This window comes from Cryphonectria parasitica (assembly GCF_011745365.1).
Source record: "Cryphonectria parasitica EP155 unplaced genomic scaffold M406scaffold_1, whole genome shotgun sequence".
Lineage (NCBI taxonomy): Eukaryota > Fungi > Ascomycota > Sordariomycetes > Diaporthales > Cryphonectriaceae > Cryphonectria > Cryphonectria parasitica.
The window spans coordinates 2,259,991-2,282,034 of NW_024468909.1; the positions used below are offsets into that span (position 1 = coordinate 2,259,991).

The 22,044-nt window shown below is 53.7% G+C and overlaps 4 protein-coding genes across 4 annotated transcripts; all 4 read left to right on the forward strand.

Moving 5' to 3' along the window:
- The first annotated feature begins 9,763 nt into the window (after window positions 1–9,763).
- M406DRAFT_354229 (uncharacterized protein) lies at window positions 9,764–11,674 on the forward strand. Its single transcript, XM_040922863.1, has 2 exons — window positions 9,764–9,848; window positions 9,902–11,674. Exons 1-2 carry the CDS (start codon window positions 9,770–9,772, stop codon window positions 11,188–11,190), a joined length of 1,368 nt encoding a protein of 455 aa, XP_040781006.1. The 5' UTR covers window positions 9,764–9,769; the 3' UTR covers window positions 11,191–11,674.
- A 1,368-nt stretch (window positions 11,675–13,042) lies between these two features.
- On the forward strand, window positions 13,043–14,623 carry M406DRAFT_284568 (uncharacterized protein; the record flags this gene model as incomplete). Its single annotated transcript, XM_040918574.1, has 3 exons — window positions 13,043–13,522; window positions 13,897–14,314; window positions 14,438–14,623. The coding sequence occupies exons 1-3, from the start codon at window positions 13,242–13,244 to the stop codon at window positions 14,621–14,623; spliced, it is 885 nt and encodes a 294-aa protein (XP_040781007.1). The 5' UTR covers window positions 13,043–13,241.
- A 724-nt stretch (window positions 14,624–15,347) lies between these two features.
- M406DRAFT_320155 (uncharacterized protein) lies at window positions 15,348–16,122 on the forward strand. Its single transcript, XM_040919354.1, has one exon. The coding sequence runs from the start codon at window positions 15,452–15,454 to the stop codon at window positions 15,635–15,637; it is 186 nt and encodes a 61-aa protein (XP_040781008.1). The 5' UTR covers window positions 15,348–15,451; the 3' UTR covers window positions 15,638–16,122.
- Window positions 16,123–18,088: 1,966 nt separating this feature from the next.
- M406DRAFT_354233 (uncharacterized protein) lies at window positions 18,089–20,331 on the forward strand. The gene is made up of 4 exons (XM_040922864.1): window positions 18,089–18,369; window positions 18,617–18,799; window positions 19,022–19,810; window positions 19,900–20,331. Exons 1-4 carry the CDS (start codon window positions 18,307–18,309, stop codon window positions 20,035–20,037), a joined length of 1,173 nt encoding a protein of 390 aa, XP_040781009.1. The 5' UTR covers window positions 18,089–18,306; the 3' UTR covers window positions 20,038–20,331.
- Window positions 20,332–22,044: the final 1,713 nt, after the last annotated feature.

The window sequence follows — 22,044 nt, forward strand, 5'->3', positions numbered from 1 at the left end:
CCAACAAATTGAGCGTGGTAACCAATTTCCAGAATGGCCAACCCACTTGCACCAGCCCTGCGGGGATCTAGTCAACTTTGATAGCAATCAAGCCCTGTCCTTTGGTCTTTGGCGTGTGGATTTGGCAACATTGTCAGAGACTTTGCCTCATGAGTTTGCTGCTCTGGCGAAACCCTACATGGGCGAGAGAGCGTGAGAAGGGTATCATCGACTACATCTCTTGGTGTGACATGCCTTGTTAGTGGTACTGCCACCTGGCTTGGTTATATCTGTTCAGCCAAAGCGGTATGCAGATATCCAGCCGATGTCCATGGTGTCTGACTCCATTTTAAGCCCGTACAGTAGTCCGCTCGCTGCTTGTAAAGGGGGGCGGGGGGCGCCTGGTCTCACTTCGCACAGGGCGTCATACCTGACAAGCGGTAAGATACTCAGGCCGCAAGTTTCTGTCGCAGTTAATTGTGGATGGGTGGGATCGATCGTCCTCAACAAGGCAGGATGTGCCGTCCGCGGACGGGCGTGTCTAGGAATCACCGAACCACACTCCCTTGTACCCCTTGAGTCGCTAGGTTTCTTTTCATCTTTTCTTCTTCTTTTTTCCCTTTGTTGAAGGTGGGATGGATGGATGACAGAATGACCCTGGCGTGGGTCTGCTCCTCATCGAGGCCCTGCTTTCTGCTGAGATTACCCTCTTTTGGGGATGAGGAAGACTTGGTCATGGCCAGTAAGGTTTCGGGGGTCCGAGACAAGCCATCAGGATAAGGATAGAAGTACTCTGGCGGTGCGGGGATTCGGAATAAGGACTGGACAAGGCACAAGCAGGCTGTACCTTTAATAAGATGGAGAGAGCGGGGAGGCGGGGCAGGGCAAAGTAGAAAGAAGAAGAACAAAGAGATGAGGCAGGTGGGCAATGCCACGGCATGGGGGCATAAAGACGCAAATAGCGAGATGCAGTTGCAGAGACAAGGTCTCGGTGAGGGCAGGATTGCAAATTTGTGGAACTTGCCAGATGACAGATGTTCTATTTGTTGGCCTCTGGATTCGACCGCGCGAACGTGTGAGTTAGGTAGGGAGTCCCGCCTGTACTACGACAATGCTACGGTCTTGTCGCCCAGTCGTGCCAAGAAGGTGGGCTTCGTGCTTGCAGGGTTACTGCGTATTACTAGTAATTATAGTACATTTATTACGTGGTATGTAAAGAGCTTGCAGCAGGTGCGGCATGGAAGGTCAACGCGACAGAGGCCTCGCTCCTTCCTACGCCAACGCGTAAAGTGACTTTTTTTCCCTTTCGTAATTGTACTTGTAGTGGTATGCAGCGGGCGCCTAGCCAATCAAAGGCTGAGTGAGCGGAGGCCTGACAGGGGCCTGGCTGGAATTTCACGACAGACCCCAAAACTCTCAAGACACACTCATACACACTCATACACACTCACACACACTCACACACACTCACTCAGCATGGTACTACGGTAATCAACTAATAACGGCTCTGGCACATCATCTCCCTCTACACCCTACACCACCCTCCCAATATCACCTGGGGGTCAGCACTACTCCGTACCGACTGATTGATCTCCCTCAGCAGAAATTCAATATTGGCACGGGGACTACTGCAAGCGGGCAAGCGGGTGTGGGGCCTTCACGCCCTCATAAGCCCTCCCGTTCAAGGCAAGGTGTCGGTCTTACTAGTGTTGGAGGAATTGAGGAGGTCTCGCCTTAGGATGGATGGGATGGTGAAATTTAGATGTTCGTGGGCCTTGGGCAAAAGGGGAGAGAGCGGGAGGAATGGGAAGGCACAAAGTTACGATTGCGGGATGCGGGATGACGGGAGGAGCTCCCATAGCGCAAACTGCTGGCCCCAGGTTAGAGGAGCGCCGTAAGAATCATCGTCACCCTTCTTTCTTCTCATCATCATCATCTGCCTTCCTCACCACCCGATCACCTAACCACTAACCATCCACCCCAATTATCATCACACGAGGGAAGAGGGGGGGTGGTTGGTGGAAGGGAGACTAGCTGCTATGTAACAGGGCAGGTTGTGGAATCCACACCTCCTTCGCACTGTCCTCCATGTGGAACTTTTCAGCTTTGCACTGCACCTGCCCATCCTGCCTACCAAGTATGGTAACTGGTGCAGACCCTTTTCCTTTCCTTTCCGGACTAAAAAACTTTGCGGTGCCATCCGTGGATCCCAAAAGTCCAGTCTGGATTGGAAGCTGCAGCACTATCGTCATCTGCATCATCACGAAAATCTGGCCTCCGCACCTCTAGGCAACTCGAGGCAAGCAGGTCGCCTGATCGTCTCTCATAGTACGACTCATCTACAAAAAACCATCCCCGTGTGAAGCCCACAAGCAGGCATCAGGGGGCGGATGTCGGATCCAGCCTTGAGACCTGAACGAGATCAAGATCAAGCAGGCACCAAAATTGAAGGGGAGACTTCGGCAGAAACGCTTCGCGCAGCCGACCAAAAAAATAAAAAATAAAAAAAATCTTGTTGTCCATCGGCAACAGGTCACGATGAACAAGGAAGGCCACCACTCCGCGAGTACTTTACATGGGGCAGCGTCTGGGCGCCACGGGGGTGCTGGGTGTTGGTAGCCTCGGAATGGCTGGGAATTTCGAGCTGCCCAGTGCAGATCGCTTCGTACGGCCCGGGCTGTGCTGCCACAACAATTACTCAGTGGCCCAGACAGAATAAAAGCCTCTCAAGCAAGCCCGGCAAGCCTGGCAAGCCTGGCAGGGGGGGGAATACTTGTACATTCGAATGCATCCTACCGGCAGCCGATCCAGATTGAAACGACGAGATGCCGGTGATACGACTTCTGCCCCCCTTCCCCCAATGCACCCCCTCCCTCCAAGTGCCAGATGCCATTATTGCCTGATCTCTGATCCCTTGATCACCACGGAGAAGTAACTACGAAATGGTCATGATCGAACCTTGAAGACAGGGATCGCTGATCCATTTCGCCTCCACCATTGGGAATTCCGCTCACTACTACACTCCTATGCAACTTGTGGGTAGTGGTTAGAGTGAGACCGCATTGACCTACTACTATGTAGATCGGCGAATGATCTTGTCGGCAGGTTTACTCGACAGGAGATTCTGCGCAAGAATCTCGAATCAAAAGCCTCTGGACTTGGACTGCGCAATTCAAAGGATCGCCTACTGGCTCCGAGCAATCACCTATCGGATATATCCTGGCACGTCATGCTTCGCATCCCGGTCTCGTCTTGCGGCGGCGTGGGTGTGCAGGTATCCGCTCTCCTGGTCGACCGCCGCGGGCGTACGCAACTGGGGGCACATAATCGTGTCTTCATATCAGTCTCCCTGACCCTGCGTTGACGCCAGGTGCCAGAAGGGGGCTGAGGGCGCGGCCTTGCGTCTACTACACTGCACGGAGCAGCAGCCGAGAGAAGACGGTAGGTATAGCAGATCGTTCTCACCCTGAGATGACTGTCTCCCCTTTTCGGGTGCAGGTGTGCTGCAGCCATCTCAGTAGTGACAACATTATATGATTCGACCTGCTACAGTAGACCCTCCTCCACCCCAAACCAGGGGAGGAAGGGACTGTCACAGTGAGGAGCACGCAACTGGGCCATGACCAGCCGGTTGGAGACCTGTAATTGGCCGGCCCCAACAATTACACGGTTGCTTTTCGATCGCCTGTAACAGATTGACTGTACCATCCTGCGGTGGCAAGCCGGCCTTTTTCATTCTTTTTCATTAGAGTGCATACTCCGTGCACAAGTCGGAAGCGGCAGCCAAATTGCAGACACGGACCCTTGTGCTGCGACGACGCCACCTGCCATGGAACATCACTCCCTCCTCATTGATTGCAGCCGAGAGCGAACAGATTGTTCCCCGTCACCTCGGACGCACCAACAGCCAAGCGTCTTTGCACCCCGCGCGACACGCTCGCCCTGGAATTCGCAAGCGAAAAAGCCGACAAGAGTAAGGCGTTTGTCTGAACTCGATAGCCATGTTCCCCCTGGTTCGCATGTCACACATTGACTGCCTAGCTCCGGCGAGGGCGGACATCCCAAGCCTGCGTGAGAGACAAGGGCCCCCACCAGTCTTGTGGCAGAACGCACCAATGAGACACAAGCCGAGGTGCCCAACCTTTTGGTGAATGCGCTCCTACTCCTGCTGCGAGCCTTGCGCAAGCTCTCACGCAGCTACCACCGGGCAAGGAAGGATGCCTGCTGCAGCATAACGCGGCGTTTAGTCCAAATCCGTCTGCGTCTGGGATGGTCTGATGTGAGCGTCCGAGAGCGCCTACTCGGGTGTACCACAGCAGCAGCGCAATCTTTGACGTCCCTTTTGTCATGACTAGGTGGGTTAGCTCTGCGTAAGTGAGCCACATCCAAATATCCCCGCTTGGGCCAACCAAGCCTGCCCAGCCACGAAAGACGCACGCCGGCCCCAGTGGACGTGACCGGGCCTGACAAGCTGAAGCTGAGCATTTCGTTATATGAGTGGTTGCCAATGACAACCCAGGATAGAACAAACAGCAGGCATCTTGGCTCCGGCTTATCCAGGACGTACGAATCTTTGCCCCAACAAGCGGCGCTCGCAAGAAAAGAAAGAAAGAAGAGCTAAATTTGCGCAGGCATCCTCTCATCATAGACAATGCATACCCAGGTGTGAAGAAACGGATCCGGCCGTCCGGTCGCAACCACCCGTGATCGTCATCATTGGATACTTGGTCGCGCCGTGGTGCTCCAAGCAAAGTTAAAGTACCGTAGTACCCTTGAAAGTTTTCAAGGTCAAGAGGTCCCTTTTGATCACCTGTGATGAGGCAACAAAATACGATACGATTTATGGGGCGGCCGACACGGCGCCTCTTTCTGCAGACTGTCTTGTCTTCCTGGCGGCAGACCGGTATTGTACCGTTGGAGATCGCCTGACGTTCGGCCTCGACAACTGTCCCATCTGGGCAAGTGCGGAACTGTGCAGCAGGCTGTTTCTCTGTGCGTATTGCCACATGCGGTCCAAGATTTGGTGTGGGTGTAACTTTTTCCTTTCTCTTTTTGTTTTGTTTTATTGGGACAGGCAGGTCACTGCAGAATGGGCCGCCAACATGCCCCTCGCTACGAACTTCCGGACGTGTGTGTCTATCCATGATACCACCGAGGCAGCGCTGGTCAAGTGAACCCCGCAAGTCTGTCCTCCTATCGAGGATTTTCTGGGCGGGCTAGAAAATTGTGGTCGCACTGTCTTGGTGTCGCTGCCTAGGCCCATTCAAGGGCTTTGGCGAGATTTGCTGTTTTAGATCCCCATACCGCCCCCAACAAGCGCAAAAGACGCGCGAACCTGAGCCGCTGCAACCATTCTTTGCGGAACACGGGGGTTTGCAACAAGATGGCATAGGCCCGATGGGCCATGGCATAGGGCCAAAACAACCATTTCCGACAAGCAATTTGAGGGGAGTGTCATGTCGAGATTTGATAGTCTCGCACCTCATCATCATCATCTGATCAGCAACCCCCCTTCTCCTTGCGCCTGGGCCCGCCTTCGCTCAGTTGTTCATTCCCACCGAATTATATCTCATATCCGCCGCTATGGAGCCGACCAAGTGGTCACCGAGATTCAGACCCCGACACATTTTTCATGTACAGTAGTAGACCCGAATCCATGGGCTCCCTACAAGCCTCCCTCGGGATCCCTGAGCCATGTCCAAACTTATTGGGTCGACCCCCGTATCGTAACAAGAAGTGTCCAGCCACGTGCTATATTCGATTATGGGCCCAGAGAGCGCTATTTTCAACTTTGCAGTTCCATTTTGAACAAAACATTTTATTTGGCCGATGAGAAATGACCTTGTCTGAGACGTTCGGGGGTTTTTCAGTGTGGAATTTCCAACATCAAAGGAATGCACGGAGGGGGGGCTTTTGCTGACCCAGCGTTCCTATTTCCATACACGCCCATGGCCGAGCTGGTGGATGGTAGCAAAATGGGTAACAGGGGACCCCACCAGCCTTGCAACGACGCGATCAGCTCTGGAAGAGTCGGTCTCCCTGGGTCTGCATGCAGGAAACGACGCCAGGGTATCCACCTGGGATGGTCAAATACATACCATCACCTTATTCCACAGCGCTAAATGCAGTCAACTTTTTTTTTTCCTCCTCTTATTACTTGTTATTTGCAGCGAGACGTGCAAGTGTGTGCGTGCGTGCGTGCGTGTGTGTGTGTATGTGGCCACCCCAATGACCATGATCAGCATTTTCCATCGACCGAGAGACTATTGGTGTGCGTTCTATGCCGTACTGCAGGCCTTTTGTCGGTGCACAAAGGGGGGGGGGATGTGGGTGAAGGGTGAGGTACGGGTCCATAGCGTGCTGCACATGGTTAACTTTTTGTTTGACGGTGACGACGCCTGGAATGGGTCGCCTGGCTAATGGCGGCGCAAGTATGCAAGCCATGCGTAAGAAAGAATTAGAATCAAGAAAAATAATAGAACAAAATCCAAAGCCTCAGAGTAATGTGACTGGCTCATACGACGGGGTTTGGACGGCCACTGGCTACGCAACAGGGTTCCAGACAGACACCATAGCGCCGCTTCAGGCTGGAGCCTGGATTGATCGATTCGAATTGGATGAAAGGTTACGCGCAGCCCAGCAAATGGTGGTTGCCTCTTGCCTCTTCTCAACTGGCCGGGGGGGAGAGCCACTAAATCTCTTAGCAAGGACTCACATTTTTACATAGCCCGTATCCGGCACCGGCAAAATCAGACAGACCTGATGACATACCGCGTGCACAGTCAGTTTAGTCAGTACTTTTGCCGTACGTGTCCCTTTCCTTTTCATTCTTTGTGGCTGGGTTGAGCTCGGCTGGGCTGGGGGTAACAAGAAAGACGCATGGCCTTTGAGGCTGTGAATCCAAATCGTCCGTCTTTTTGCTTGTCTAACTCGCCTCTCTCTCTTTGCTTGATGATGATGGCTGATAATGTTTCGTTCTCTATCGACAGGGATGCCATAAGAAGGGGAAAGAGAGGTAAAAAGGGATTCCTGTCTGAAATGCGAGCCACCATGCCCGATCGGGGCACGATCTCATGTGGTGGTTTTCTATTTGTCTTGCCTTTTTTGTTTTTTGTCCCTCTCGGGATTCGTGCTATTGATGCTCGTGCTCAACACCCTCGTGGAGGAGGGGATAGCCCGAATCAGAAGTGTACGCCTCGTTTTGGCTTGTATTTGTGGGCGAGCGCCTAGTAGAGAATGATTGCTGTCTCGTATGCTTGCCCTGCCTTGCCCCTGCCTTGCCCTGCCACGCCTTACCCTGGGCCATTCTTTTTTCGACCTTCTCTTTTATTCTTCCTTTTTTCTCTTCTTCCACAACTCCCTTGAACCTCTCTTGAATGCAGGGGCGACCAGGGGGAGGGGTCTAAGTCGAGCACGCTAAGGAGCCAAAACCTGCCAGACCACCTGCAAGCTACCAGTCATAAGAGGCAAGGACACGGAGACCGTCGCGCCGTTTCCAGACCCCCCCGGCCCCTCCCCTACAATATACTATAGTACCTCCCCCCCCCCCCAGTGCCTTCATACTATGTACAAGTTCGAGCTTTTCCTGGGCGGTGCTTTGGGGGAGGGGGAAGCATGGATGAGGACTTGTCGGACTGTCACTCTTATGGTATCATACCCACAGCCGTGACATCCCCGTTTCGCACGCTTTGTGCGGATGTACTTCGTACCGTGAAGGACAGGTGCTAAAGCATGAGAGGTACGTACTGCCAGGTACTGTGATACGGACTACTGTGGATACCGTGCCCCTCCTGCCGTTCGTTCCTTCCCACATCCATCGTGATGTCCATTCCACGAGCCCACCCAACCTTGTCGAGCTGGGTTGGGACTGGAACTGTACACAGCAACCTTGAAGAATGAACTTCATGGACCACGCATCCGTGGTCCCGACGTTTATCATGTTGTCTCTAAACTTCTCCCATCCTTATGTGTCCCTTTCTTCTTTCCTATCGTCATCCCCATCGTCCCTCTACAGCTTGTTGGTGAAGGGCCCCTTCAAGTCGGCTGGCCCTCCTCCTGTCTTCCCCTTCTGGTGACCAGAACTTCAAATCCTCTGAAGCCAGCCTTACCACCCTCACTTTGCCTCCCTGGCATCTTTGTTGTTCTCTGTCTATCCCTCTCCTACCGCTCGTCCTCAGACTACTGGGTAACCGCGTCGACCTGTTCTGTGACCGCGTTGCGAGCGTTTCCATAGGGGATCGTAGCCCTCCACAGTACCACACCAACACCTGCCGCCGAGCTTGGATCGACATTCATTGACTGCCGACCTTCCCCTCCCCCTTTTGGTGGGAACACGATCCCAGCTGCTAGGTTCCCATACGGAAAGGACCGTTGAATTACAAGACACGTGAATCAGTCAAGAACGGCACGGAAAGTGCTCGTCACGGAGAGCTTGTGATGGAAGCAGCCAGAATTCGGTAAAAACAGCTTCCTCGAATGCTACGCGACTTACCGGCCTTGGGGACCTCTCTTTGGCTATTGTGATCTTTTACGGGGCTGTCTATTGTGAAGAGCCCAGAAGCTTCTTCCGCAGAGAATACGGTTTGGCTTGGTTGGCTGGCCATTGACTCTCAAACGAACAATAGCAGAGAACCGAAACCCACACAATTTGACGACACAGGACTTTCTGTGAATGGAGAGAAGTCAAACGAGAAAAACCAACCACCACCGATGACGCACCTCGATTGATAGACGCCATCACGCAGCCTGACTACTTCACTCAAGTTGTCACCTTCCGAGATGGTTTTGACAGTTACAACAACGCCTCCCTGATCCGCTAATCGAGCCTGCTCCTATCACCAAACTCTTTGAACGAAAGGACTCTTTGGCACGCGTGTCGACTTCTCCTCCTCCTACAAAGCCGACTTGCATTGTTCCTGATGTCTTCAACTACGACGATCACCACCGCTTCCCGACAACACAGCTTCCGGCGCTCTCCTGCCCCATCGAACAGGAGCCAGTCGAGGCAGATACCACACCCACACCCAGAGTCCCAACAAGGACGAACCGTCTGCTTGCGAGAGGGCGGCCCTCTTGGATCGCAGCACAACATGTCGAGTGCTGCGTACTACGGTCAGCGGTCTGTGGGCTATGAGACAGCAGCTCCAGACCGAGACTCTTATAACAACTATTCGGCCCCGCTCTCTAAGTCCTGGGCCAGTGCAAGAGACACTCAGAATTGGTCCGACGGTTACCAAAGTTACTCTCAACCTCAAGTAACGCAACGACAGCAGTATCGACCACCACAACAAGGTCCAGCACAAGCGCGCCAGGCTGCGCCCAGCACTTCCTATTCCTCGAGGCAGCCAACAACTGGACCAACGTCCCCGGCCTCGGCCCATTCCAGCCATATAACGTCAGGGGCCTCAACAAATGGAGATTCGCAGTCCATGGTTATGCACAGCCTACAGTTACCAGCGCGCATAAGTTCCAAGGGAGGGAACCTGGCAGATTTTTCGGCGCAGGTGAGTTCCTACCGCCGTGAACCCCCCCTACCCCCTACCCCCCCTGCACACCGGACACGCCAGCTAATTTGTCTCAGCTCACCTGTCTTTTTTGGTTCGAGAGCCCCAAGGTCCTCGAGGCTGCGGAGAGGATACGGTCTGTCCCGGAGGACAGGCCACTGCCTTTACTGAGCGCGCATGCACTTCCTACCGAGCCTTTTAGGAAATGGGTTAGCTCGGTTCTCTCGACCACGCAGGTCACTCAAAATGTGATACTGCTGGCCTTGTTATTCGTTTATCGGCTGAAGATGACGAACCCCTCCGTTAGAGGTCGACCGGGCAGCGAGTATCGGCTCTTGACCGTTGCTCTGATGTTGGGAAATAAGTGTGAGTAGCAGCTATTGTCTGCTTGAAGAGGCCAAAGCTAATGGATGAAACAGTCTTGGACGATAACACGTACACGAACAAGACCTGGGCTGAGGTCTCTGGCATCTCCGTACAAGACATCCATGTCATGGAGGTTGAGTTTTTGAGCAACATGCGGTACGCTCTGTTGGCTTCGAGCGAGCAGTGGGAAGAGTGGCTTGACAAGTTGGCTTCCTACTCCGTCTTCTGTGAACGAGTCTCCAATGGCACGTCTTCATCCTCCAGGACGGTGTCACCCACCCTTCTGATCCCTTCACCGACCGCGGGCAAGGGGCTTTCACCAGTCGCCTCACCAACCGCGTACCAGTCGGCCCAACGCGGGTTCGCAACGACGAATGGCGGTAGGACGTACTCACCACCTACACTCCCAGTCAACCCGACCCCAATGATGTACCCCGAGACTGTTGGCAGCGTTGTTACATCATTCAACCAGCGGCCTGATTTTGGAGGCTCGAATAACAGGAAGCGAAGTTGGGACGAACAGAGTGTTGAGCCGCCCACGAAGAGGGCTCACCTCGCGCCTGCCCAGCAAGCTCCCAAGCCTGCTCCAGATGCTCGGCGTCTGCCTGTTCCGGCTTTGACGGTGAATACGAACTATCAGACACCAGTGACGCAACCTACGTACGCAAGCACGAGCTACTCTATGCAGCAGTTTCAGCAGCAGCAGCAGCAGCAGGGAGCTCCTTATGCAGTATCACTTCCTCCGCTCGACCCAGGAACTCGAGCCATGTCGACGGTCTACGCGCCTCCCACAACTACCTCCTGGGCTCCTGCGTCGACCATGACGAGTAGTGGCGCTACGCAGCAGAATCTGCATCATGCAAAGGCGGTTACACCAACGAATCAATATCCCCCGACGGTACACTACCCCCCAACGTCGAACGCAACCTTTGGCACGCCCACCAAGCGACTGAGTCCGATCAACAACACGCTGACGCCGGCTGCTGCATACAATGCGTCCTCGCCTCTTCATGACTATCCTCACAACAGCGGTTTCCACACGCCCATCACTCATTCCCCATCCATCTATCTGCAGCAGCGGAACAGTCCCTACAAGCCTATACGCCATGTGCGCACCCTGCTCAACCCACCTCCACCCATGAGCTTGCAGGGCTATCAGCTGCCCGCTATCCCACCGAGCCAGATGCACTACCAACCCATTGGTCGTAGGAACGACCAGCGGACCGGTATCGTGCCTGAGTACCGAGTACATGATGCCTATAGCAGGCACCCCAGCTTCACTCCTGGTCAGCACGCGACAAGCCAACAAAGCCAACATCGTTTCACAGACCTCATGCACTAAGGGACGATGCGAGATCACTCCTACCTCACAACATATTATTCGATTTTACACAATTGTATTTTTTAACACACATCACCACCTCACGAGACAACACAGCATTTGCATCATTTGGGCGTCTGGGAATGGAAGGCAACCCGCATGGTATAAGATGAATCAAGAAGAATGGTTGGAAGTTTTCTTGCTCTCTTCTTTCATCCTCTCGCATCGAAAGCGCGGGCGGACATTTGCATTGCCACATTTTCACATGCTTATACGTGGCACATTCTCACAATGGCATTACCCGTACTTTTCACAGATTAGAGACCCCTTGGCTGTGCACTCAGGCTCAGAAGAGCCCTTGCGGGTCATGAAGGCTGCTGGCCTTCCAGAGTTGGCAGGCCCTCGCGGTGGATTGAGTAAGAGAAGCAATCTTCAGCCATATTTGATAACCTTCAGGCCTAGACGCATAGTCTTCTGCCTTGGGAATAAAAGATTGAAAAACCATAAAACCTTCCTCTCTCTGAATGTGACTTGTTCCCGTCTAAATCAATTTTTGAGCTCCCAGACGACCTCCCCGATATGCCACCCCTTCTCTTGTGTCGCCTAACATGACCGAACTCGACTGCAGATTGTCTGGACAAGAATGTGCTCTTCCAGGAACGACTCGGTGAGTGTCCACTCAACGAGCAGGTATAAGCATGGTCGACCCTAGGACTCAGAATGTTGCGCCGGGGGCAGCATCTACAGAGGCCAGTCCAGGTTATTGCTAGCTCTTCCCAGAGAATGTTCCACCACACATGTGGACTTTTAGCTCGATGCTCTTTCTCGTGAATTACAGACACAACTACCTCGCGGATTGGTTAACTGGAGACCGCTGGAGTCAAGCATACTTGTGCATGCCACGGAGTGTTGCGAGGTTTTCTCCTACGTCGTGGCCGCCTCGCCCATACGCGCGCGCATGGGCGGAGCTTCAGTGGCCTTTCTGGTCTTGTCCACGCAGCTCACGGGAGGTTTCATGACTGCGCATACATAGACCTCCTTTCTTCCTTCGCAAAAGATCTGGGGCCTCGGTGAGTTTCTTGTTCGCGTGTTTCGGTATGTCTCTGGATGTTTTTTCCCCCTTATCGAATGCAACTAGGATGATTGGTGAGGTGAGGTTCAGAGCTGAGGGACATGAGATGATGTAGTTGGGTGTATGGTTGTACCTTTGTAGCCAAATTATATGATCGAGGGAAGTCTCTGTCGTGTCAGTGCGGAGGGAAGCTTTGTCTGTACTGGTGAAGGGGAAGTGGTTGCCATGGCTGCGGGTGAATGGTGCTTGCAGCAGACGTCGTGCTGAAGGGACGTTGGATTTCGGTTCAGGTTGGCTAGTAACTATGAATGGACGTCCTAATGCGGCGGTCCCATCTAGACTTTGTCATTTGAATGAGCCGATATCCATAAGCGATGGCAGCAAATATAACAATAATCGGATAAAGGTTAGCGAAGGAACGAAAGGCCTGATGTCCTTCCAAAAATCACAGACTGAGGAGAGTCCGAGTGCCTTTCATAAGCCCACAACACGTGAACCCTATAGGGCTGTACGAAATGCCTTGCTGAAAGTCTCAAGATCAGTTCGATTTTCTTTCATCAAAGGCACTTGGGCAAGTACTCGACGCAGGGCGGAGGAAGGGGCCTGGAGTCCTCAACAGGACCTAAAGGGAAAACGCCCGATACGGTAATTCCCAGTCTTGGCATTTCCCCAACTGGCGCCAGCTGTCAGACCCCGCCCCTGCGAAGCCGGAGCCGAAGCAGGGGGGACTCGTCATGCCATATGGCCTAGCATGACATGCCACTCTCTCCTATACTCGAAAACCCATCAATTCATTTCTTTGGTCTCTTAATTCATTCATTCTCATACTTCCAGCTACAGAGGCCATCAGTTTCGAAGCAGGCAGACGAGCAAACCCTCAAAAACCAGGGCAGATCGCGGTCCACCGCCACGGCAAAGAGGCAAACGCTCTCACCAGTGGACCCCCGACAAGTATCGCCAGCAAGCCTTCCAGGCCAAGCCCCTCGCCGAATATAACAAGATGCTCTCCTATATAGTCGGCCTCCTAGCATGCCTCCTCGTCTTCTACAACCCGCTCTCTCAGCTGCTCAACCTCTCGCCCTCTGCCCCGCCGCAGATCCGCCGCACGCCGCGGCCGAGGGTGGACGAGAGCCTGCTGGCCCTGGACGACTGGCGCGGGAACCTGAGCTGTCCGGACGACGCCGACTCGTACCGCGTGCACGTGTTTTCCAAGGCGCCACTGGTTATCTATATCGAGAGCTTCCTGAGTAGGGCGGAGAGGGCACATTTGCTCGAGATCAGGTGAGTTTTTCAGGACGACGCTTTTTCTTCTTTCTTTGTTAGAAGCTTTTTCTTGTGGAGGAAGAGAGGCAAAGGGGAAAGAACTCGAGAGGGTGGGGAAGGAGAAGAGGTTCTTTTTTTGGGGGGGAGGGGGAGTTTACCAGCAGATTGGGTCTCCTTGCGTCTCGCTTGTCCTGATAAGGGAGGTGAGAATGTGGTTGGACAGCTAGGATCTGACCATGCCGTGACCTTATGAGAGACGATAACTGACATGATATTGATTCTTTGGATGTGTTCCATCGCTACGATGTCTACGTCTATGTAAAACGAAGAAGATGAGAATGTACTACCAGGACAACATTATACTAACCTGCCATACCTCCATGCTTGTACAGTGAGCCGGCCTTTGAACCCGCAACCATCACACACGACGGCGGTGCGGCCACGGAGCGTGACCAGACCATCCGCGACTCGGAGGTGGCAGTGATCCCGCGGACCGAAGTGGTTCGGTGCATTGAGGCTCGAGCGCGGGCCTTTCAGGGCTGGCGAGGGGAGCAGTGGATAGAGCGCCTGCGGACCCAGCGGTATCGTCCTGGGGGCCACTACAACCACCACTTTGACTGGAGTTCGTCCTACGGGGGGTGGGGTCGCGTGAGCAGCTTCATGGTTTGGGTCGACGGCTCATCTGATGACCCAGAGGACACCCTCCAGGGTGGCGGCACAGAGTTCCCACTGCTCAGGAAAGCGGGCCTCGACGAGAGGTGGTGCCGCTTCATTGAATGTGGCACAACAACTACTAGAGCAAAGAAGGGGGTTGATGATCCTCCTGCTACTGAAGATAAGCATAGCGCTGACGCGATTGAGGCAAAGACCCAAAGAACAGCAGAGGCCAAGGCCGGGGATGATGCCGGATCTGGCTTTGCTGGGGAGGGGAAGGAGGAGGCGGCGGAGGCGGAGGATAAGGTGGTGTTCAAACCTCTGGCTGGTAATGCCGTGTACTGGGAGAACTTCAAGCCTGACGGGACTGGTCGTGGCTGGGATGAGGCCTGGCACGCCGGCCTGCCCGTGATTAGAGGAACCAAAGTCGGCCTGAACATCTGGACGTGGGGGAGGATAGACTGAGACCGATATCCGGCAGGAAGGCTGTTCGAAAATGTCACGATGGCCTCAGGGGTCCAGACCCATCCCGCGCGTGGCTGAGAGTCAAAAGGAGAAAAGGGGGAAGGGGGCTAGGCAGGCAGACCATGCAGCTCCCCTCACCGCCCGAGGAGAAGCATATGGGTGTGCCCAAGCAGCCAGCCCATCTGGCCGCTGATTGCTCAACTGCCTTGAAGTTCTCAAGCAGCAGACCGCACCCCTGCCCCCTTTCCCCCGTGAGCAACCCATTCTTTCTGGCCGTAAGTCACAGCTCTCCCTTGCAGATAATCGACATAAACAGTTCCCTATCATAGAGGTAGAGGAGAGCGGAATCAGCAACTCCCTGGAAAATGATCCCCGCCAGACAATCCTTCATTGACCGGATCGGTTCCAAAACCTGCGAGGGTGTATGTATGTCTCGAATAGCATATGCTCCTCGTATCGCAATCGTACCGATTATCATAATCTTTGTCGTCTCGTATGTGGGGCGGGGCAAGTCTTCCTGCGTTAACAATGCATCATGTGTGATTTGCCGTGATTGCTTCTTGCATGTCTCCACACCAAAGTTGCACATCAGAATCCCATGCTCCCGAGGCCAGGGTGAGAAAGACAGAGGGAGTGTGTGTGAGAGGGAGAAAGAGAGCCTCAAAAGGTCGACGTGAAGCATACCCCCCTGCGACCGGCGGCATGGCATGGCATGGCAAGGCATGGCATCGCATGGCATCGCATTGCCTAATTAGCGAACGCAAGTCGTCCGAGGCCCTGTTTCTGTTACATCACAAAGCGCGCCTCCCGCGTGCCTCGTGCCTCCCGATGACACCCTCTCATCTGCACGATCCCACCACCACGCCGCGCCCCAAGCCCCTAACCCAGAAAGAAAAAACCGGACTCGAGGCGCTGGCCGCGGGTGCACGCGTGACGGCCCCGGCCGCCTCGGGGAGAATATTCGAGATTGCGGCGCCGCTTGAGTGCGTGTGTTTGCATCATCGCATCCCATAATCTCCAAGTCGTCCCATCAGACCGCGGCGATAGCAAAAATTCAACCTGGGCCCTTGCATCCAGTGAGGCAAATAAAGAAAAAAGAAAGTAATAAGAAGAAGAAAAAAGGGGACTAGGCCCCTTTTCCCCCACCCCTCATGATTCCCCATCACCTGCATATGCCCACGATGTTTTCCGAAGTGCTTACAGGACCCTAATGCTTTATGCTTTTTGTGGTCGGACCAGCGCCACGAGGAGCCAATGGAGCAACCCTGAAGCCTTATCAGGGTCGATTGCGTGATCGAGAAGCGAGCCCAAAAGGCGCTGGGTTTCTGTCGAGGAGAGAGCCAACGGGGGACCGGATGTGTGAGCAGGGCTCTCTTTCCGCACCTGCAGGATGGTTTCTCGAGCCCCCTAGTCCAGCCCTTGATACCTCACAGCGCTCTGTTTTGCTGCCGGCTGGTGTCTTCCAGATAGACTCGGCCATGTCTCTTTTGCTCCCCGGCTTTCTCTTCCCCTCCAATAGCGGATGTCGTCCGAGGGCCTGCACAGGGACTAGTCTGGGAAGCGCACTAGTTCAATAGCGGCGAGGGAGCTGCATCTTTCCTGTTCATCGTTTGTTCTTTTTTTGGGTTTTGGTATCATTTTTCTTTCTTTTCTTTTCTAGATGCACGCTTATCTAGGTCGATCTGGGTTCGAGATACAAATCCGGACGGGGAAGACGCAAGGCAGAGTCTGCGGTTATGCGGCCATCGGTGCGGCAGCCTTACGACATGTGAAACGGTGAAGCTGATGATTGCGCATCATGTCGGAGAGAGAGAGGAGGAATCGTATCAAGAGGGCGCAGAGGGCTCCTCTTGACTGGCTTGCCCTGTCTGAGCAGATGGATGGATGGATGAATGGACTGTCAAACGAGTTCGACGACGCGAGCATATTGCGCATGATGTTGCGTCTGTGTAGCCAGCCATGATTATTGTGCTCTCTTGTGTGTGCGCGCGGTTTCTTCCCTTCCCTGAGGAGGGCCGTGGGTCTTTTGCTCAGTCAGTCATTATCTGTTTGCCACACTCGATGCTATGTCTGTAGTCAGTCTTCATTCCCTCGTCAGCGTAACGGGATCCTGCTCGTAAACAAGCACGACAAGGGCCCACCCCCTCTCTTGTCTCTTCTCTTCAAGCCTGATGGTCGTCGGTGGGAGGCTGCGGGTCGATATGTACATGATCAGAAGAGAGAGGACGGAAGTCGGGCGGCTCGTCGGGCGGCAAAACATCCCAGCACGACGGCAACGATGTTGAGACTTGGGAATATCGAGATCAACAGCCGTTGGCGAAGTACCTCTCCGCCCGGAACCTGGCCTGGGCCGGGCTGTACTTGCATGGATCCTTGCACGGCCTCGGCTTAACGCCTTCTGTGCCGTCTCGCTTGTTTGTTCTGGGCCTGCGGAAAGAGAGATGGGGCGACTGAACCTGCGGGCGCGACTTGGATTCTGGTGCAAGTCAGTATGAGGATGCAAGTAACTGGCAAGATCGCCTCCACCCGCTGTTAAGAACCCATCCACATGGGTACCTCCATTGCATCACGGCTCCAGTATCCGCTGCGGGAACCCCCACTAACACGATCCGCCCTGGCCGCACAGGCTGGAGATAGGCAAGGGTATCCCAAGTATTGTCTCCAGTTGAGACCAGCAAAAAACGAAAACCCCCAGCGATATGGCCTGTGCTGATGAGTTTATCCCCTGGCTCTATCCCGGCTAAGTCAATAACCCATCCCAGTAAGAGGGACGAGAAAGATGCTTAGAGGTACGAAAGTGCTAAGAGGAAAACTTTGACACTCAGAAACATTAGAAAATACGGTTTGTGGACTGCAGAGTTGCGATGTACCTTGGGCAAAGTAAGCTGGGCGCATTGGCACCAAGACTAGATCTGCGAGATACCTTCTCAGCTTACAATGTACTATGTAGAAAGTGCCCCCGTTTTTGGCAAGCCTTTTTCGGACAGGGGTCAGTCCAACAATGACGTCCTGGCTCTCCCACGCTGACCCATGCTACCTTGCATCAACTAGCACACAATCCCAAACCGCCTTCCGGCAATACGATGGCCCTCACCTCTGGGCAAGCCGGGGCCGCGCCTGGCCAAGTCTCGGTCGGCTGTACAAATGGGTTCAGGGAAAGAAAAAGTGTACTTTGTGCTATGGTGAGAAGGGGATTAAAGTGAAAAATGAGTTAGCACACTTGCAAGGTATCTGGCATAGGCTGTCGGTCATGAGTGCTTTGTACCTTTTTTCCTCGACCCCCGTTGTGCCGCCGGGAAGAAGAGGTGGTGGGGTGGGCTTTCAGATTCCCATGGCGACAAGCAAGTTCGTGGTGGCCATTACTCCCACGCCCGCGCGCCGATAGATACCTCTGGACTGGTCTGTATATAAATATTATTTTCATCTTCCCAGAGTTTGAATTCTCGTGGTGTCGTTCTCTAGTGTTCAGTCTTTTCCCATCTTCCTCCACTTCATTCACACACTACTGTTACCCCAGAACTTCGCTTGGGACAGAGGTCAAGAGAAAACACGCAAAAGACCAAGAAAGTCATTTTGTCTATTCTCATCAACTTTGTATTTTCTTAGTCCTGCAAGGGAGGGAAGAAGATCCTATACATATTCATACATCTACACGCACATACAATCACACCATCACTCTCAACATGTCGAATCGACCTATATTTATGGCGACGCACCCTCGTGCGTGCTCGACCGCTTTTGAAAGGGTACGTCTATACCAATCAATTTAGCCTTACCACAGCATTGGGACCAAGCGGCCCGTTATTTCCTCAGGGTCCTGCGGGCGAATAGACTGCCATGTGTTTCGCGAGACAATGGCAATTCGCAGCCCTGAGATGGCGTGCTCACCAGTAGCGCACCTTCCAATATAACCAGAACGCAGCCCCCGCCTGTGTCTTGGGATCTTCACCACTAACATTTGGATCTCTTCAACCCTTCTTTTTTTTTTTTTAGGTCTTTATGACACGCCGAGACATCTTGCAATGTGCCCATGAGCCCTTTGGAGATGCCTTCTACTACGGCCCTGAGCGCCTGTCGGACCGCTTCGCCGACGACGAGGATGCCAGGATCAAGAGCGGCTTCTCAAAGTCCACCTACAAGACCGTCATGGACCGTCTTGAGAAGGACGGGAGCGAGGTTAGTTTCTTTTGCTCTGAATATCGTCTGTCCCGAGTTTCTGCTGCGATCGGCTCAAGGCTTTGCATTTTTGAGAGATATCCGGTGTTGGTGCTTGGTTGACCTTTGGTCACAACACCCATCCGTCTCGCTGCTCTGCGACGGCACACCCGACACAGAGAGACACAGATCAGAACGTTGGAACATCATGGAGTCCTCACAAAGTACTAACAAGAGATATAGGGCAAGCGAGTTTTCATCAAGGACATTGCTCACTACCTCCTTCCACCCCATGGCAAGGACGCCGAGGTTGCACCCTCTCTCGTCGGCGGCCACGCCCTGACCGATGCTCCTGAGGTCAACAGCAACGCAGATACAAATAGCCACAACGGCTTTGTCTCAAGTCACACAAATGGTTTCGTCAACGGCCCGACGAACGGAGACGCCTCCAACGATGCCACCACACACACCACAGGCCACGTTAACGGTCCCACGAACGACGAAGACGAGAACCCCACCGTGATGCCCACCGACATGCTCCGTGGCTTCCACTGGACCTTCCTCATCCGCCACCCCCGCCGCTCCATCCCCTCCTACTACCGCTGCACCGTCCCGCCCCTGGACGCCATCACGGGTTTCCACGACTTCATGCCCTCCGAGGCCGGTTACGAAGAGCTGCGCCAGCTGTTCGACTACCTCCTGTCCCAGAACATCATCGGCCCCAAGAAGGCCGGCGACAAGATTCCCGTCGACGAGGCCCTCAACGGCTCTGGTTCCGAGACTAGCTCCCTGAACGAGGACGCCCCTAGGCGCGCTGCCATCACCGTCATCGACGCCGACGACCTGCTGCAGAACCCTGAGGCCATCCTCAAGGTCTACTGCGAGGAGGTCGGCATCGACTATACCCCCAAGATGCTCGAGTGGGGCGATGAGGCCAACCAGAAGTACGCCGCCGACGCTTTCGAGAAGTGGTATGGTTTCCACCACGACGCCATCGAGAGCAAGTGCCTGAAGCCTAGACCTCATGGACATGTACGTTCACTCTCCTTATAACCAAACCCATGAAATTGAGCCCATGCATATATAGACACAGAGTAACTGACTTGCATTCCTCTTTACAGAAGACGCCCACCATTGAGGCTGAGAATGCCGACTGGCGCGAGAAGTTCGGCGAGGAGGCCGCCAAGGTCATCAGGGAGACGGTTGATGCCAATACTGCCGACTATGAGTACCTGAAGTCCTTTGCCATCAAGGTCTAAGCGATGTTTGATGATGATACGAAATACTTAATGCTTGTTGTTGTTGTTTTTTTTTTGGGAGGGGGAATCATTGAGAAGGACATACTCTTTGCATACGGGAGGCTTGCGATTGCTTTTCTCGGGTCAGCGTGCATGCGCACACCGCATGGCTCATCCTGCATAGCATCTTTTTCCGGCGGCCATGAAAGTAGGAGAGGGGAGTTGACTTTGTGTCCCTCTGGCCTCCAACGTCAATATGAAATACAACATCCTGACGGAATGTTAATTTCCTCAAACAAAGGCTTCTTCCTTTTAAGAGACTTGGTGCTTTAAACATAAGCATGTAGGGGGAGGGAGTCCTTCTCTTGTATTCAAGAAGCTGGCTCCCCAGCCATACTCCACAGCGCACAGCTTCCCGCCCACACCCCCCCTTCAAGCGTATAGTCCGCATTGTAATCCCCCCACGTACTATCCTGTACGCATTCTACGGCAATGGCCGTGTACAGATACTGATAGCAGCTGTCCTGACCAAAACTCGAAAAATCCAACTTTTGCTCATCTGTCGCCGTGCCCGGCTCACAGGAGTCAACATCAAATATCACGCTCAGAGCAATATCGCCTCCGTTTTCCGCCGCATTCGCGACCTTGCCAGCGGCGGGGGAGGCGGAATCGGCGCTCAGCACGACCTTGTTGGAAACCAGCGAGCTGCAGTAGGACGACGCAGCGGAAGAGGCTTTCGAGGCGTTGAAGCGGACGAACTGGGAGCCGGTTGCGTCGACTTTGTTGCACACGGGGCTCTGGTTCCCGCTGTCCGGCGTGGTGGAGGGGAGGGATGCTTGTGTACAGGAGCCTTCGATCTGGTTGCCTTGGCAGGCATTGGCGGTGTTGGCTGGTGATGTGGCGGCGGCGGTGGTGCTGGTGGTGGTCGTGGCGGATGATGCTTGGGTGGTTGTTTCGGCCGTTGTGGACGACGCTTGGGTCGTTGAGGGCGAGGTGGAGGAACTTGATGACGAATTGGACGATGAGACTGGGCAAGAATCTCGTCGTCTGAGTTTCTTTGTTTTGCTCACATCCCAGGTGAAGGTCAATGTGTATTCCCAGCTGTACGCGGTGCCGGTGTCAGTCGATGTCAAGTAATGTTTGTTGTGTCTTGCGACCAGGTTCATGTACTCCTCCCACTGGCTATAGTACTTTCCAGTTCTGCCGCCCTTAAACACGTCCGATAGACCACTAGAGGTGCGGACCATGGGTTCAATGCGGTTGGTCCAAAGCTTGGTTAGATACTCTGGAGGTGTGTTGATTTGGGGCAGAATCGTGTTGGTCATGAAGTCTTTATAAGCTTCGGCAATGCCGTTAGGAAATGTGGCTGTGTAAGCTGCAGTGTTTCCGTACATATTTGCTGGGTTCACCTTGACGTCGTCGTCGAAGGCCTGCCTGTGAAGTGATTGTCAGCAGTCTGTAGAAATGAGAGAACAAAAGTACTACATATGTGTTTGCAGGAAACTTTGACATGCTTAGAAGCACGCAGATAACTTACAATTGTTTATAGATGGCGTTATTGGTACGGTCAATCAAGTCGAGCATGTTATCGGTTTTCATTTCCAGCACACCGTAGAGAACAGTCTCCCAATATTGAATCATTTTCCGGAGAGCAGAGGCCGCGGATTTTGAACTGCCAGTTGGGCTGCCGTCGTTAGGCCAAACCCACCCACTGCCAGTGGCTGGGATCACCCAATCCGGATCGTCTATATACTGCTGTTGGAACGTTGGGCTTCCCGGATCCGTGAAGAAGATGCCCTTCGCGTTGCCGTTCAGGTACTGCGACATTGCGATAAATCGCAGGTTGCTACTGCTACCGAGCTGGTCCCACACATCTTGGATAAGGCCGACCTGGCAAGCCGTCCGGAAGAAGTACTGGTTCATCTGGTTACATGTTAAAGTGTTGGCTGCATTCGTGGAGCTGATAACGCTGGTGAAGAACTGCTTGAGCCAGGCCTTTTCATCTACAAAGAAGATGGTCAAACGGAG

Coding starts and splice junctions, on each gene's coding strand:
- M406DRAFT_354229 (XM_040922863.1), top strand. CDS start 9,770: ATGACGAACCCCTCCGTTAGAGGTCGACCGGGCAGCGAGTATCGGCTC. Junction 9,849..9,901: donor TCTGATGTTGGGAAATAAGT/GTGAGTAGCAGC, acceptor TGGATGAAACAG/TCTTGGACGATAACACGTAC.
- M406DRAFT_320155 (XM_040919354.1), top strand. CDS start 15,452: ATGACACCCTCTCATCTGCACGATCCCACCACCACGCCGCGCCCCAAG.
- M406DRAFT_354233 (XM_040922864.1), top strand. CDS start 18,307: ATGTCGAATCGACCTATATTTATGGCGACGCACCCTCGTGCGTGCTCG. Junction 18,800..19,021: donor TTGAGAAGGACGGGAGCGAG/GTTAGTTTCTTT, acceptor CAAGAGATATAG/GGCAAGCGAGTTTTCATCAA. Junction 19,811..19,899: donor AGCCTAGACCTCATGGACAT/GTACGTTCACTC, acceptor TCCTCTTTACAG/AAGACGCCCACCATTGAGGC.